The following is a 14,377-nucleotide window of genomic DNA, read 5'->3' as shown; positions in this document are numbered from 1 at the left end:
GAACTTGGGGGCCCTTGTGTTTGGAACTTAAATGTTTAGAATTGCAATATTCTTGTAGATTTTTTCTTTTATGAATACTTAATGTCCTTCCCTATCTCTTCTCATTAGTTTTGTTTTGAAGGTTTTTTGTTAGGTACTAAAATGGTTACACCTGCTTGCTTCTTATGCCCATTTACTTGGAATACCATTTCTACCTTTTTACCCAGAAGTGATTTCTATCCTTGATGGTTAAGTGTGTTTCTTCAATTCAACAGATAGATAGATCATGTTAGGTCCAGTCTGTTAGGCCTTTTATTTATTTATTTATTTATTTATTTATTTTTTTTTTTTTTTACTAAGCTTTCTATTAAATATATCAAAACCACATGGGGCTCCATGGTTGAACAAGTCCGTGAAAACAAGACATTTCTGCCACCTTAAACAAACAGTCTTTCCAAACAGTTCAAAATTCTTTCCAGACAGGCAGGGATCTGCCAGAGGGGCTGTGGCTGGCACCATGCTGGTGAGGGAAGGCCAGAGCTGGTCCTCTCAGCCTTCCCACCCGAGAGCTGTCCAGGGGCCAGGCTGGCGGGGCGGGCAAGCCCACAGGCGTCACCGGCGGTATCGGTAGCGCTTGAAGTGGAACCAGAGCTGGAAGATTCCATTGGCGAACTGGCAGCGGAAGCCGTGGCGGTGTGAGTACTCCCACTCGCGACTGACAATCTTGAAGGCGATGTCCTCGTAGGGCGGGCCTGCATGGAAGCGCAGGATGGCAAAGTCCCGGTTGTCCGCACAGGCCTCCAGGAAGTACTCGGGGGTGGCGCGCTTCCGGATGAGGTCCGGGTAGAAGATGTTGAATTTGTAGCCCTGCACAGTTTTGGGTGGAGGGTTGTCGAAGTCATAATGCGTCTGGTTGTACTTGTTCCACTCGAAGCCCGTATGCACGCGGTTGAAGAAGCGCGGCTTGCGCGGCCGGTACTTGTCGGCCCACAGGTAGGCACGGCCACCCAGTGGCATCTCCACGCTGAACTGCGCCTCGTCCTGCCCCATGCCCTCCCTCGCACGCCGGAAGAAGATGTCTTCGGCGCTCTCGCTCGCATCACCTGTGGCCTGAAGCTGCTGGCGAGACAGCTGCAGGTGCTGCTGGTCCTCGTGCGACTCCAGCACATGCGCGTCCAGAGGCAGCTCGTGTACTGTGAGCAGCCGCGGGCTGTAGCGGCCGGCGTCGTAGTCGGCCAGGCTCTGCTGGATCAGGTCCTCCTCCATCAGCACCGCCTCGCCCTCTGCCTCGCCCTCTGCCTCCCCTGCTGCTGTGGCCTCCTCGGGTTCCACGGGGTCCACGGGATCCACTGAAGTCCCGGGGCTGGGAGGCTGCTCCTCAGGTTCGGGGCTGTGGGGGGCTGCGGGCTCTGACTTGAGGATGGGGAAGAGCGGCTCGCTCTCCACACCCTGCTCCTGCTTCAGTTTGAACAGCTTCTGTCTGAGAACATCTTGGTGGCGCTCACGGAGCCTGGCCCTGGCCATGTGTGCACGCAACTGCTGCAGCAGGCTCTCCCAGTAGCCCATGTCCAGGTTGGGGCCGCCAGCTCGGATCTTGCCCTCGATGCCCTGGAAGATGACTTGCAGCTGGTTGTATGTCTTTCCCTGGAACACTGACTGGACGTCGGAGCTGACCGAGGCGTTGACGCCCTCACGACGCTCACCTGGGCCCTTGCCGGAGGCCTCCAGCTTTCGGAGTTTGGCGATCTCATCCTCTGTGATGGTTGTCATGTCCCGCCAGAAATCCACGTTCTTGCCCTGCTCCAGTTCCATGTACACCTGGATGTCCTCGAGCAGGTCCTCCAGGTCTGCCACCGTGAGGCCACTGAGGAAGGTGTAGGGCTCGTGCATCTCCACGGCAAGATCATCGTCCTCGTCCTCGGCACTGATGTACTTGGCCAGCAGGTCAATGGGCTTGGCCCGCCCATCGCGGATTCTGATCTTGGAGCGAAGCTTGGCCTGCCGCAGGTGGAAGCTGTCCTCCTGCTCCTCCCAGGTCTTGAAGTGCTCTGCCTCCTTCTCCCGCTGCAGCAGCTCCAGCTCCTGCTCCCGCGTGGCCTTCGCCCGCTCCCGCTCCAGCCGCAGCCGCTTCACCTTCTGCAGCTCCAGCCGGTTCTCCTCCTGGATCCTCTTGTTGCGCTCCTTAAGCTCCTTTTCTTCCAGGCGGTTGATGCCTTTCTTCTCCAAGGCCTTGTTCCAGATGAAGGTTCCCAGCAGGTTGTTATCCCCAAAGGGGTTGTCGGTGTTGGTGTAGCCCATGTACTCCTGGCCCCAGCCCATCTTCTCGCGCTTCTTGCGCTCCTTAGCTTCCTTCTTGGCCAGTCTCCGCGCACGCTTCTCCTCAGGCGTCTCCAAGGCTTTGAGCAGCTCTTCTTGCTGCTTGCGCTCCTCCCGCAGCCGCAGCCGCAGCCGCAGCCGCAGCCGTTCCTGCAGGCTCTGCTGCTGGCTCATGGCCAGGGCAGTTGTCCCGGGACTCCGGGAGCGGAGTTAGATGCTGATGACCCTGGAGACCAGGAGCGGAGCGCCCGTGACGCTTCCGGGCCCGGGAGCCCTGTGCCCTCTCCTCACCTGAGTCAGAGTGGGAGGACTGGTCCTGTGAGTGCTGTCGGGGTGGCCGCAGGCTCCGGCTTCGCCTCCTAGACCTCTGCTGATGGTCTCCTTCTGAATCTGACCCGCGCCCTCGACTGCGCCGCTTGCTTGCGTTCTTTCGCGGCGCCGCTCCTGTTCCCGCCGCCGCCTTCGGTTGCTCCGCCCATGGCTCCCGGCTGCGGCTGCGACTCCCACGCTTCCGACCCCTGCGACAGGCAGACCCTGAGCGCCAGCCAGAGTCCCGACCCATTTGGCGGTCCGCGCCGCGCATGCGCGGGCGTGTGATCTGCTTTTTCGTTTTGATTTTATAGTTGAGAAATTGCTGTGAGTCTTGGAACAAACTTTGGACTTTTAAACGACCTTGAGATTATTATAGACTATGGGGACTTTTAAAAGTTGGACAAAATGCATTTTGCATTATGATATTGCTATAAGCCTTTGGGAGCCACGTATAGGAATATGGTGGTTTGAATAAAAGTGGCGGCTATAGGCCCACAGGGAGTGGTACCATTAGGAGGGGAGACCTTATAGGAGTAGGTGTTGTTTTGTTGGAGGAAGAGTGTCACTGGGAGTAAGCATTGAAGTTTTAGAAGCTCAAGCTAGGCCTAGTGGCTTACTGTCTCTTTCTGCTACCTGCTGATCCAGATGTAGAACTTCCAGCTCCTTCTCCAGCACCATGTCTACCTGCCATGATGATAATGGACTCTGAACTATAAGCCAGCAGCAATAAAGTGTTTTCTTTTATAAGAGTTACTGTGGTCATGGTGTCTCTTCATAGCAATAAAAAGCCTAACTAAGACATGGTCAATATGTGATTTAACTGTATTAGTGTTTGTCTCATGAACTTGGGGGCCCTTGTGTTTGGAACTTAAATGTTTAGAATTGCAATATTCTTGTAGATTTTTTCTTTTATGAATACTTAATGTCCTTCCCTATCTCTTCTCATTAGTTTTGTTTTGAAGGTTTTTTGTTAGGTACTAAAATGGTTACACCTGCTTGCTTCTTATGCCCATTTACTTGGAATACCATTTCTACCTTTTTACCCAGAAGTGATTTCTATCCTTGATGGTTAAGTGTGTTTCTTCAATTCAACAGATAGATAGATCATGTTAGGTCCAGTCTGTTAGGCCTTTTATTTATTTATTTATTTATTTATTTATTTATTTATTTATTTATTTATTTACTAAGCTTTCTATTAAATATATCAAAACCACATGGGGCTCCATGGTTGAACAAGTCCGTGAAAACAAGACATTTCTGCCACCTTAAACAAACAGTCTTTCCAAACAGTTCAAAATTCTTTCCAGACAGGCAGGGATCTGCCAGAGGGGCTGTGGCTGGCACCATGCTGGTGAGGGAAGGCCAGAGCTGGTCCTCTCAGCCTTCCCACCCGAGAGCTGTCCAGGGGCCAGGCTGGCGGGGCGGGCAAGCCCACAGGCGTCACCGGCGGTATCGGTAGCGCTTGAAGTGGAACCAGAGCTGGAAGATTCCATTGGCGAACTGGCAGCGGAAGCCGTGGCGGTGTGAGTACTCCCACTCGCGACTGACAATCTTGAAGGCGATGTCCTCGTAGGGCGGGCCTGCGTGGAAGCGCAGGATGGCAAAGTCCCGGTTGTCCGCACAGGCCTCCAGGAAGTACTCGGGGGTGGCGCGCTTCCGGATGAGGTCCGGGTAGAAGATGTTGAATTTGTAGCCCTGCACAGTTTTGGGTGGAGGGTTGTCGAAGTCATAATGCGTCTGGTTGTACTTGTTCCACTCGAAGCCCGTATGCACGCGGTTGAAGAAGCGCGGCTTGCGCGGCCGGTACTTGTCGGCCCACAGGTAGGCACGGCCACCCAGTGGCATCTCCACGCTGAACTGCGCCTCGTCCTGCCCCATGCCCTCCCTCGCACGCCGGAAGAAGATGTCTTCGGCGCTCTCGCTCGCATCACCTGTGGCCTGAAGCTGCTGGCGAGACAGCTGCAGGTGCTGCTGGTCCTCGTGCGACTCCAGCACATGCGCGTCCAGAGGCAGCTCGTGTACTGTGAGCAGCCGCGGGCTGTAGCGGCCGGCGTCGTAGTCGGCCAGGCTCTGCTGGATCAGGTCCTCCTCCATCAGCACCGCCTCGCCCTCTGCCTCGCCCTCTGCCTCCCCTGCTGCTGTGGCCTCCTCGGGTTCCACGGGGTCCACGGGATCCACTGAAGTCCCGGGGCTGGGAGGCTGCTCCTCAGGTTCGGGGCTGTGGGGGGCTGCGGGCTCTGACTTGAGGATGGGGAAGAGCGGCTCGCTCTCCACACCCTGCTCCTGCTTCAGTTTGAACAGCTTCTGTCTGAGAACATCTTGGTGGCGCTCACGGAGCCTGGCCCTGGCCATGTGTGCACGCAACTGCTGCAGCAGGCTCTCCCAGTAGCCCATGTCCAGGTTGGGGCCGCCAGCTCGGATCTTGCCCTCGATGCCCTGGAAGATGACTTGCAGCTGGTTGTATGTCTTTCCCTGGAACACTGACTGGACGTCGGAGCTGACCGAGGCGTTGACGCCCTCACGACGCTCACCTGGGCCCTTGCCGGAGGCCTCCAGCTTTCGGAGTTTGGCGATCTCATCCTCTGTGATGGTTGTCATGTCCCGCCAGAAATCCACGTTCTTGCCCTGCTCCAGTTCCATGTACACCTGGATGTCCTCGAGCAGGTCCTCCAGGTCTGCCACCGTGAGGCCACTGAGGAAGGTGTAGGGCTCGTGCATCTCCACGGCAAGATCATCGTCCTCGTCCTCGGCACTGATGTACTTGGCCAGCAGGTCAATGGGCTTGGCCCGCCCATCGCGGATTCTGATCTTGGAGCGAAGCTTGGCCTGCCGCAGGTGGAAGCTGTCCTCCTGCTCCTCCCAGGTCTTGAAGTGCTCTGCCTCCTTCTCCCGCTGCAGCAGCTCCAGCTCCTGCTCCCGCGTGGCCTTCGCCCGCTCCCGCTCCAGCCGCAGCCGCTTCACCTTCTGCAGCTCCAGCCGGTTCTCCTCCTGGATCCTCTTGTTGCGCTCCTTAAGCTCCTTTTCTTCCAGGCGGTTGATGCCTTTCTTCTCCAAGGCCTTGTTCCAGATGAAGGTTCCCAGCAGGTTGTTATCCCCAAAGGGGTTGTCGGTGTTGGTGTAGCCCATGTACTCCTGGCCCCAGCCCATCTTCTCGCGCTTCTTGCGCTCCTTAGCTTCCTTCTTGGCCAGTCTCCGCGCACGCTTCTCCTCAGGCGTCTCCAAGGCTTTGAGCAGCTCTTCTTGCTGCTTGCGCTCCTCCCGCAGCCGCAGCCGCAGCCGCAGCCGCAGCCGCAGCCGTTCCTGCAGGCTCTGCTGCTGGCTCATGGCCAGGGCAGTTGTCCCGGGACTCCGGGAGCGGAGTTAGATGCTGATGACCCTGGAGACCAGGAGCGGAGCGCCCGTGACGCTTCCGGGCCCGGGAGCCCTGTGCCCTCTCCTCACCTGAGTCAGAGTGGGAGGACTGGTCCTGTGAGTGCTGTCGGGGTGGCCGCAGGCTCCGGCTTCGCCTCCTAGACCTCTGCTGATGGTCTCCTTCTGAATCTGACCCGCGCCCTCGACTGCGCCGCTTGCTTGCGTTCTTTCGCGGCGCCGCTCCTGTTCCCGCCGCCGCCTTCCGTTGCTCCGCCCATGGCTCCCGGCTGCGGCTGCGACTCCGATGCTTCCGACCCCTGCGACCGGCAGACCCTGAGCGCCAGCCAGAGTCCCGACCCATTTGGCGGTCCGCGCCGCGCATGCGCGGGCGTGTGATCTGCTTTTTCGTTTTGATTTTATAGTTGAGAAATTGCTGTGAGTCTTGGAACAAACTTTGGACTTTTAAACGACCTTGAGATTATTATAGACTATGGGGACTTTTAAAAGTTGGACAAAATGCATTTTGCATTATGATATTGCTATAAGCCTTTGGGAGCCACGTATAGGAATATGGTGGTTTGAATAAAAGTGGCGGCTATAGGCCCACAGGGAGTGGTACCATTAGGAGGGGAGACCTTATAGGAGTAGGTGTTGTTTTGTTGGAGGAAGAGTGTCACTGGGAGTAAGCATTGAAGTTTTAGAAGCTCAAGCTAGGCCTAGTGGCTTACTGTCTCTTTCTGCTACCTGCTGATCCAGATGTAGAACTTCCAGCTCCTTCTCCAGCACCTTGTCTACCTGCCATGATGATAATGGACTCTGAACTATAAGCCAGCAGCAATAAAGTGTTTTCTTTTATAAGAGTTACTGTGGTCATGGTGTCTCTTCATAGCAATAAAAAGCCTAACTAAGACATGGTCAATATGTGATTTAACTGTATTAGTGTTTGTCTCATGAACTTGGGGGCCCTTGTGTTTGGAACTTAAATGTTTAGAATTGCAATATTCTTGTAGATTTTTTCTTTTATGAATACTTAATGTCCTTCCCTATCTCTTCTCATTAGTTTTGTTTTGAAGGTTTTTTGTTAGGTACTAAAATGGTTACACCTGCTTGCTTCTTATGCCCATTTACTTGGAATACCATTTCTACCTTTTTACCCAGAAGTGATTTCTATCCTTGATGGTTAAGTGTGTTTCTTCAATTCAACAGATAGATAGATCATGTTAGGTCCAGTCTGTTAGGCCTTTTATTTATTTATTTATTTATTTATTTATTTTTTTTTTTTTTTTACTAAGCTTTCTATTAAATATATCAAAACCACATGGGGCTCCATGGTTGAACAAGTCCGTGAAAACAAGACATTTCTGCCACCTTAAACAAACAGTCTTTCCAAACAGTTCAAAATTCTTTCCAGACAGGCAGGGATCTGCCAGAGGGGCTGTGGCTGGCACCATGCTGGTGAGGGAAGGCCAGAGCTGGTCCTCTCAGCCTTCCCACCCGAGAGCTGTCCAGGGGCCAGGCTGGCGGGGCGGGCAAGCCCACAGGCGTCACCGGCGGTATCGGTAGCGCTTGAAGTGGAACCAGAGCTGGAAGATTCCATTGGCGAACTGGCAGCGGAAGCCGTGGCGGTGTGAGTACTCCCACTCGCGACTGACAATCTTGAAGGCGATGTCCTCGTAGGGCGGGCCTGCGTGGAAGCGCAGGATGGCAAAGTCCCGGTTGTCCGCACAGGCCTCCAGGAAGTACTCGGGGGTGGCGCGCTTCCGGATGAGGTCCGGGTAGAAGATGTTGAATTTGTAGCCCTGCACAGTTTTGGGTGGAGGGTTGTCGAAGTCATAATGCGTCTGGTTGTACTTGTTCCACTCGAAGCCCGTATGCACGCGGTTGAAGAAGCGCGGCTTGCGCGGCCGGTACTTGTCGGCCCACAGGTAGGCACGGCCACCCAGTGGCATCTCCACGCTGAACTGCGCCTCGTCCTGCCCCATGCCCTCCCTCGCACGCCGGAAGAAGATGTCTTCGGCGCTCTCGCTCGCATCACCTGTGGCCTGAAGCTGCTGGCGAGACAGCTGCAGGTGCTGCTGGTCCTCGTGCGACTCCAGCACATGCGCGTCCAGAGGCAGCTCGTGTACTGTGAGCAGCCGCCGGCTGTAGCGGCCGGCGTCGTAGTCGGCCAGGCTCTGCTGGATCAGGTCCTCCTCCATCAGCACCGCCTCGCCCTCTGCCTCGCCCTCTGCCTCCCCTGCTGCTGTGGCCTCCTCGGGTTCCACGGGGTCCACGGGATCCACTGAAGTCCCGGGGCTGGGAGGCTGCTCCTCAGGTTCGGGGCTGTGGGGGGCTGCGGGCTCTGACTTGAGGATGGGGAAGAGCGGCTCGCTCTCCACACCCTGCTCCTGCTTCAGTTTGAACAGCTTCTGTCTGAGAACATCTTGGTGGCGCTCACGGAGCCTGGCCCTGGCCATGTGTGCACGCAACTGCTGCAGCAGGCTCTCCCAGTAGCCCATGTCCAGGTTGGGGCCGCCAGCTCGGATCTTGCCCTCGATGCCCTGGAAGATGACTTGCAGCTGGTTGTATGTCTTTCCCTGGAACACTGACTGGACGTCGGAGCTGACCGAGGCGTTGACGCCCTCACGACGCTCACCTGGGCCCTTGCCGGAGGCCTCCAGCTTTCGGAGTTTGGCGATCTCATCCTCTGTGATGGTTGTCATGTCCCGCCAGAAATCCACGTTCTTGCCCTGCTCCAGTTCCATGTACACCTGGATGTCCTCGAGCAGGTCCTCCAGGTCTGCCACCGTGAGGCCACTGAGGAAGGTGTAGGGCTCGTGCATCTCCACGGCAAGATCATCGTCCTCGTCCTCGGCACTGATGTACTTGGCCAGCAGGTCAATGGGCTTGGCCCGCCCATCGCGGATTCTGATCTTGGAGCGAAGCTTGGCCTGCCGCAGGTGGAAGCTGTCCTCCTGCTCCTCCCAGGTCTTGAAGTGCTCTGCCTCCTTCTCCCGCTGCAGCAGCTCCAGCTCCTGCTCCCGCGTGGCCTTCGCCCGCTCCCGCTCCAGCCGCAGCCGCTTCACCTTCTGCAGCTCCAGCCGGTTCTCCTCCTGGATCCTCTTGTTGCGCTCCTTAAGCTCCTTTTCTTCCAGGCGGTTGATGCCTTTCTTCTCCAAGGCCTTGTTCCAGATGAAGGTTCCCAGCAGGTTGTTATCCCCAAAGGGGTTGTCGGTGTTGGTGTAGCCCATGTACTCCTGGCCCCAGCCCATCTTCTCGCGCTTCTTGCGCTCCTTAGCTTCCTTCTTGGCCAGTCTCCGCGCACGCTTCTCCTCAGGCGTCTCCAAGGCTTTGAGCAGCTCTTCTTGCTGCTTGCGCTCCTCCCGCAGCCGCAGCCGCAGCCGCAGCCGCAGCCGCAGCCGTTCCTGCAGGCTCTGCTGCTGGCTCATGGCCAGGGCAGTTGTCCCGGGACTCCGGGAGCGGAGTTAGATGCTGATGACCCTGGAGACCAGGAGCGGAGCGCCCGTGACGCTTCCGGGCCCGGGAGCCCTGTGCCCTCTCCTCACCTGAGTCAGAGTGGGAGGACTGGTCCTGTGAGTGCTGTCGGGGTGGCCGCAGGCTCCGGCTTCGCCTCCTAGACCTCTGCTGATGGTCTCCTTCTGAATCTGACCCGCGCCCTCGACTGCGCCGCTTGCTTGCGTTCTTTCGCGGCGCCGCTCCTGTTCCCGCCGCCGCCTTCGGTTGCTCCGCCCATGGCTCCCGGCTGCGGCTGCGACTCCGATGCTTCCGACCCCTGCGACCGGCAGACCCTGAGCGCCAGCCAGAGTCCCGACTCATTTCGCTGTCCGCGCCGCGCATGCGCGGGCGTGTGATCTGCTTTTTCATTTTGATTTTATAGTTGAGAAATGGCTGTGAGTCTTGGAACAAACTTGGGATTTTAAAAGTTGGACAAAATGCATTTTCCATTATGATATTGCTATAAGCCTTTGGGAGCCACGTATAGGAATATGGTGGTTTGAATAAAAGTGGCCGCTATAGGCCCACAGGGAGTGGTACCATTAGGAGGGGAGACCTTATAGGAGTAGGTGTTGTTTTGTTGGAGGAAGAGTGTCACTGGGAGTAAGCATTGAAGTTTTAGAAGCTCAAGCTAGGCCTAGTGGCTTACTGTCTCTTTCTGCTACCTGCTGATCCAGAGTAGAAGGACTTCCAGCTCCTTCTCCAGCACCATGTCTACCTGCCATGATGATAATGGACTCTGAACTATAAGCCAGCAGCAATAAAGTGTTTTCTTTTATAAGAGTTACTGTGGTCATGGTGTCTCTTCATAGCAATAAAAAGCCTAACTAAGACATGGTCAATATGTGATTTAACTGTATTAGTGTTTGTCTCATGAACTTGGGGGCCCTTGTGTTTGGAACTTAAATGTTTAGAATTGCAATATTCTTGTAGATTTTTTCTTTTATGAATACTTAATGTCCTTCCCTATCTCTTCTCATTAGTTTTGTTTTGAAGGTTTTTTGTTAGGTACTAAAATGGTTACACCTGCTTGCTTCTTATGCCCATTTACTTGGAATACCATTTCTACCTTTTTACCCAGAAGTGATTTCTATCCTTGATGGTTAAGTGTGTTTCTTCAATTCAACAGATAGATAGATCATGTTAGGTCCAGTCTGTTAGGCCTTTTATTTATTTATTTATTTATTTTTTTTTTTTTTTTTTTTTTTTTTTTTTTTTTTTTTTTTTACTAAGCTTTCTATTAAATATATCAAAACCACATGGGGCTCCATGGTTGAACAAGTCCGTGAAAACAAGACATTTCTGCCACCTTAAACAAACAGTCTTTCCAAACAGTTCAAAATTCTTTCCAGACAGGCAGGGATCTGCCAGAGGGGCTGTGGCTGGCACCATGCTGGTGAGGGAAGGCCAGAGCTGGTCCTCTCAGCCTTCCCACCGGAGAGCTGTCCAGGGGCCAGGCTGGCGGGGCGGGCAAGCCCACAGGCGTCACCGGCGGTATCGGTAGCGCTTGAAGTGGAACCAGAGCTGGAAGATTCCATTGGCGAACTGGCAGCGGAAGCCGTGGCGGTGTGAGTACTCCCACTCGCGACTGACAATCTTGAAGGCGATGTCCTCGTAGGGCGGGCCTGCGTGGAAGTGCAGGATGGCAAAGTCCCGGTTGTCCGCACAGGCCTCCAGGAAGTACTCGGGGGTGGCGCGCTTCCGGATGAGGTCCGGGTAGAAGATGTTGAATGTGTAGCCCTGCACAGTTTTGGGTGGAGGGTTGTCGAAGTCATAATGCGTCTGGTTGTACTTGTTCCACTCGAAGCCCGTATGCACGCGGTTGAAGAAGCGCGGCTTGCGCGGCCGGTACTTGTCGGCCCACAGGTAGGCACGGCCACCCAGTGGCATCTCCACGCTGAACTGCGCCTCGTCCTGCCCCATGCCCTCCTTCGCACGCCGGAAGAAGATGTCTTCGGCGCTCTCGCTCGCATCACCTGTGGCCTGAAGCTGCTGGCGAGACAGCTGCAGGTGCTGCTGGTCCTCGTGCGACTCCAGCACATGCGCGTCCAGAGGCAGCTCGTGTACTGTGAGCAGCCGCGGGCTGTAGCGGCCGGCGTCGTAGTCGGCCGGCCAGGCTCTGGTGGATCAGGTCCTCCTCCATCAGCACCGCCTCGCCCTCTGCCTCGCCCTCTGCCTCCCCTGCTGCTGTGGCCTCCTCGGGTTCCACGGGGTCCACGGGATCCACTGAAGTCCCGGGGCTGGGAGGCTGCTCCTCAGGTTCGGGGCTGTGGGGGGCTGTGGGCTCTGACTTGAGGATGGGGAAGAGCGGCTCGCTCTCCACACCCTGCTCCTGCTTCAGTTTGAACAGCTTCTGTCTGAGAACATCTTGGTGGCGCTCACGGAGCCTGGCCCTGGCCATGTGTGCACGCAACTGCTGCAGCAGGCTCTCCCAGTAGCCCATGTCCAGGTTGGGGCCGCCAGCTCGGATCTTGCCCTCGATGCCCTGGAAGATGACTTGCAGCTGGTTGTATGTCTTTCCCTGGAACACTGACTGGACGTCGGAGCTGACCGAGGCGTTGACGCCCTCACGACGCTCACCTGGGCCCTTGCCGGAGGCCTCCAGCTTTCGGAGTTTGGCGATCTCATCCTCTGTGATGGTTGTCATGTCCCGCCAGAAATCCACGTTCTTGCCCTGCTCCAGTTCCATGTACACCTGGATGTCCTCGAGCAGGTCCTCCAGGTCTGCCACCGTGAGGCTACTGAGGAAGGTGTAGGGCTCGTACATCTCCACGGCAAGATCATCGTCCTCGTCCTCGGCACTGATGTACTTGGCCAGCAGGTCAATGGGCTTGGCCCGCCCATCGCGGATTCTGATCTTGGAGCGAAGCTTGGCCTGCCGCAGGTGGAAGCTGTCCTCCTGCTCCTCCCAGGTCTTGAAGTGCTCTGCCTCCTTCTCCCGCTGCAGCAGCTCCAGCTCCTGCTCCCGCGTGGCCTTCGCCCGCTCCCGCTCCAGCCGCAGCCGCTTCACCTTCTGCAGCTCCAGCCGGTTCTCCTCCTGGATCCTCTTGTTGCGCTCCTTAAGCTCCTTTTCTTCCAGGCGGTTGATGCCTTTCTTCTCCAAGGCCTTGTTCCAGATGAAGGTTCCCAGCAGGTTGTTAACCCCAAAGGGGTTGTCGGTGTTGGTGTAGCCCATGTACTCCTCGCCCCAGCCCATCTTCTCGCGCTTCTTGCGCTCCTTAGCTTCCTTCTTGGCCAGTCTCCGCGCACGCTTCTCCTCAGGCGTCTCCAAGGCTTTGAGCAGCTCTTCTTGCTGCTTGCGCTCCTCCCGCAGCCGCAGCCGCAGCCGCAGCCGTTCCTGCAGGCTCTGCTGCTGGCTCATGGCCAGGGCAGTTGTCCCGGGACTCCGGGAGCGGAGTTAGATGCTGATGACCCTGGAGACCAGGAGCGGAGCGCCCGTGACGCTTCCGGGCCCGGGAGCCCTGTGCCCTCTCCTCACCTGAGTCAGAGTGGGAGGACTGGTCCTGTGAGTGCTGTCGGGGTGGCCGCAGGCTCCGGCTTCGCCTCCTAGACCTCTGCTGATGGTCTCCTTCTGAATCTGACCCGCGCCCTCGACTGCGCCGCTTGCTTGCGTTCTTTCGCGGCGCCGCTCCTGTTCCCGTCGCCGCCTTCGGTTGCTCCGCCCATGGCTCCCGGCTGCGGCTGCGACTCCGATGCTTCCGACCCCTGCGACCGGCAGACCCTGAGCGCCAGCCAGAGTCCCGACCCATTTGGCGGTCCGCGCCGCGCATGCGCGGGCGTGTGATCTGCTTTTTCGTTTTGATTTTATAGTTGAGAAATTGCTGTGAGTCTTGGAACAAACTTTGGACTTTTAAACAACCTTGAGATTATTATAGACTATGGGGACTTTTAAAAGTTGGACAAAATGCATTTTGCATTATGATATTGCTATAAGCCTTTGGGAGCCACGTATAGGAATATGGTGGTTTGAATAAAAGTGGCCGCTATAGGCCCACAGGGAGTGGTACCATTAGGAGGGGAGACCTTATAGGAGTAGGTGTTGTTTTGTTGGAGGAAGAGTGTCACTGGGAGTAAGCATTGAAGTTTTAGAAGCTCAAGCTAGGCCTAGTGGCTTACTGTCTCTTTCTGCTACCTGCTGATCCAGATGTAGAACTTCCAGCTCCTTCTCCAGCACCATGTCTACCTGCCATGATGATAATGGACTCTGAACTATAAGCCAGCAGCAATAAAGTGTTTTCTTTTATAAGAGTTACTGTGGTCATGGTGTCTCTTCATAGCAATAAAAAGCCTAACTAAGACATGGTCAATATGTGATTTAACTGTATTAGTGTTTGTCTCATGAACTTGGGGGCCCTTGTGTTTGGAACTTAAATGTTTAGAATTGCAATATTCTTGTAGATTTTTTCTTTTATGAATACTTAATGTCCTTCCCTATCTCTTCTCATTAGTTTTGTTTTGAAGGTTTTTTGTTAGGTACTAAAATGGTTACACCTGCTTGCTTCTTATGCCCATTTACTTGGAATACCATTTCTACCTTTTTACCCAGAAGTGATTTCTATCCTTGATGGTTAAGTGTGTTTCTTCAATTCAACAGATAGATAGATCATGTTAGGTCCAGTCTGTTAGGCCTTTTATTTATTTATTTTTTTTTTTTTTTTTTTTTTTTTTTTTTTTTTTTTTTTTTTTACTAAGCTTTCTATTAAATATATCAAAACCACATGGGGCTCCATGGTTGAACAAGTCCGTGAAAACAAGACATTTCTGCCACCTTAAACAAACAGTCTTTCCAAACAGTTCAAAATTCTTTCCAGACAGGCAGGGATCTGCCAGAGGGGCTGTGGCTGGCACCATGCTGGTGAGGGAAGGCCAGAGCTGGTCCTCTCAGCCTTCCCACCCGAGAGCTGTCCAGGGGCCAGGCTGGCGG

At 55.1% G+C, this 14,377-nt stretch overlaps 3 protein-coding genes and 1 pseudogene across 4 annotated transcripts; all 4 read right to left on the bottom strand.

Moving 5' to 3' along the window:
• Nucleotides 1–591: 591 nt before the first annotated feature.
• Nucleotides 592–2,878, bottom strand: LOC308422249 (splicing factor Cactin-like; the record flags this gene model as incomplete). Its single annotated transcript, XM_080918754.1, is given in 5 exon segments — nucleotides 592–2,505; nucleotides 2,511–2,537; nucleotides 2,540–2,719; nucleotides 2,722–2,778; nucleotides 2,780–2,878. Coding segments are annotated over 5 exon segments (2,277 nt in total).
• A 1,169-nt stretch (nucleotides 2,879–4,047) lies between these two features.
• Nucleotides 4,048–6,340, bottom strand: LOC308422347 (splicing factor Cactin-like; the record flags this gene model as incomplete). The annotated part of the gene is given in 5 exon segments (XM_080918894.1): nucleotides 4,048–5,967; nucleotides 5,973–5,999; nucleotides 6,002–6,181; nucleotides 6,184–6,240; nucleotides 6,242–6,340. Coding segments are annotated over 5 exon segments (2,283 nt in total).
• Nucleotides 6,341–7,502: 1,162 nt separating this feature from the next.
• Nucleotides 7,503–9,774, bottom strand: LOC308422518 (splicing factor Cactin-like; the record flags this gene model as incomplete). Its single annotated transcript, XM_080919158.1, is given in 5 exon segments — nucleotides 7,503–9,421; nucleotides 9,424–9,463; nucleotides 9,466–9,636; nucleotides 9,639–9,695; nucleotides 9,697–9,774. Coding segments are annotated over 5 exon segments (2,265 nt in total).
• Nucleotides 9,775–10,938: 1,164 nt separating this feature from the next.
• On the bottom strand, nucleotides 10,939–13,223 carry LOC308422517 (splicing factor Cactin-like; annotated as a pseudogene). Its single transcript has one exon. The product of its transcript is annotated as a splicing factor Cactin-like (transcript).
• Nucleotides 13,224–14,377: the final 1,154 nt, after the last annotated feature.

Source organism: Micromys minutus (assembly GCF_963924665.1).
Source record: "Micromys minutus genome assembly, chromosome: 7".
NCBI lineage: Eukaryota > Metazoa > Chordata > Mammalia > Rodentia > Muridae > Micromys > Micromys minutus.
The sequence above is the reverse complement of the archived record's forward strand: the minus strand, read 5'-3'. Positions and strand labels throughout refer to the sequence as shown.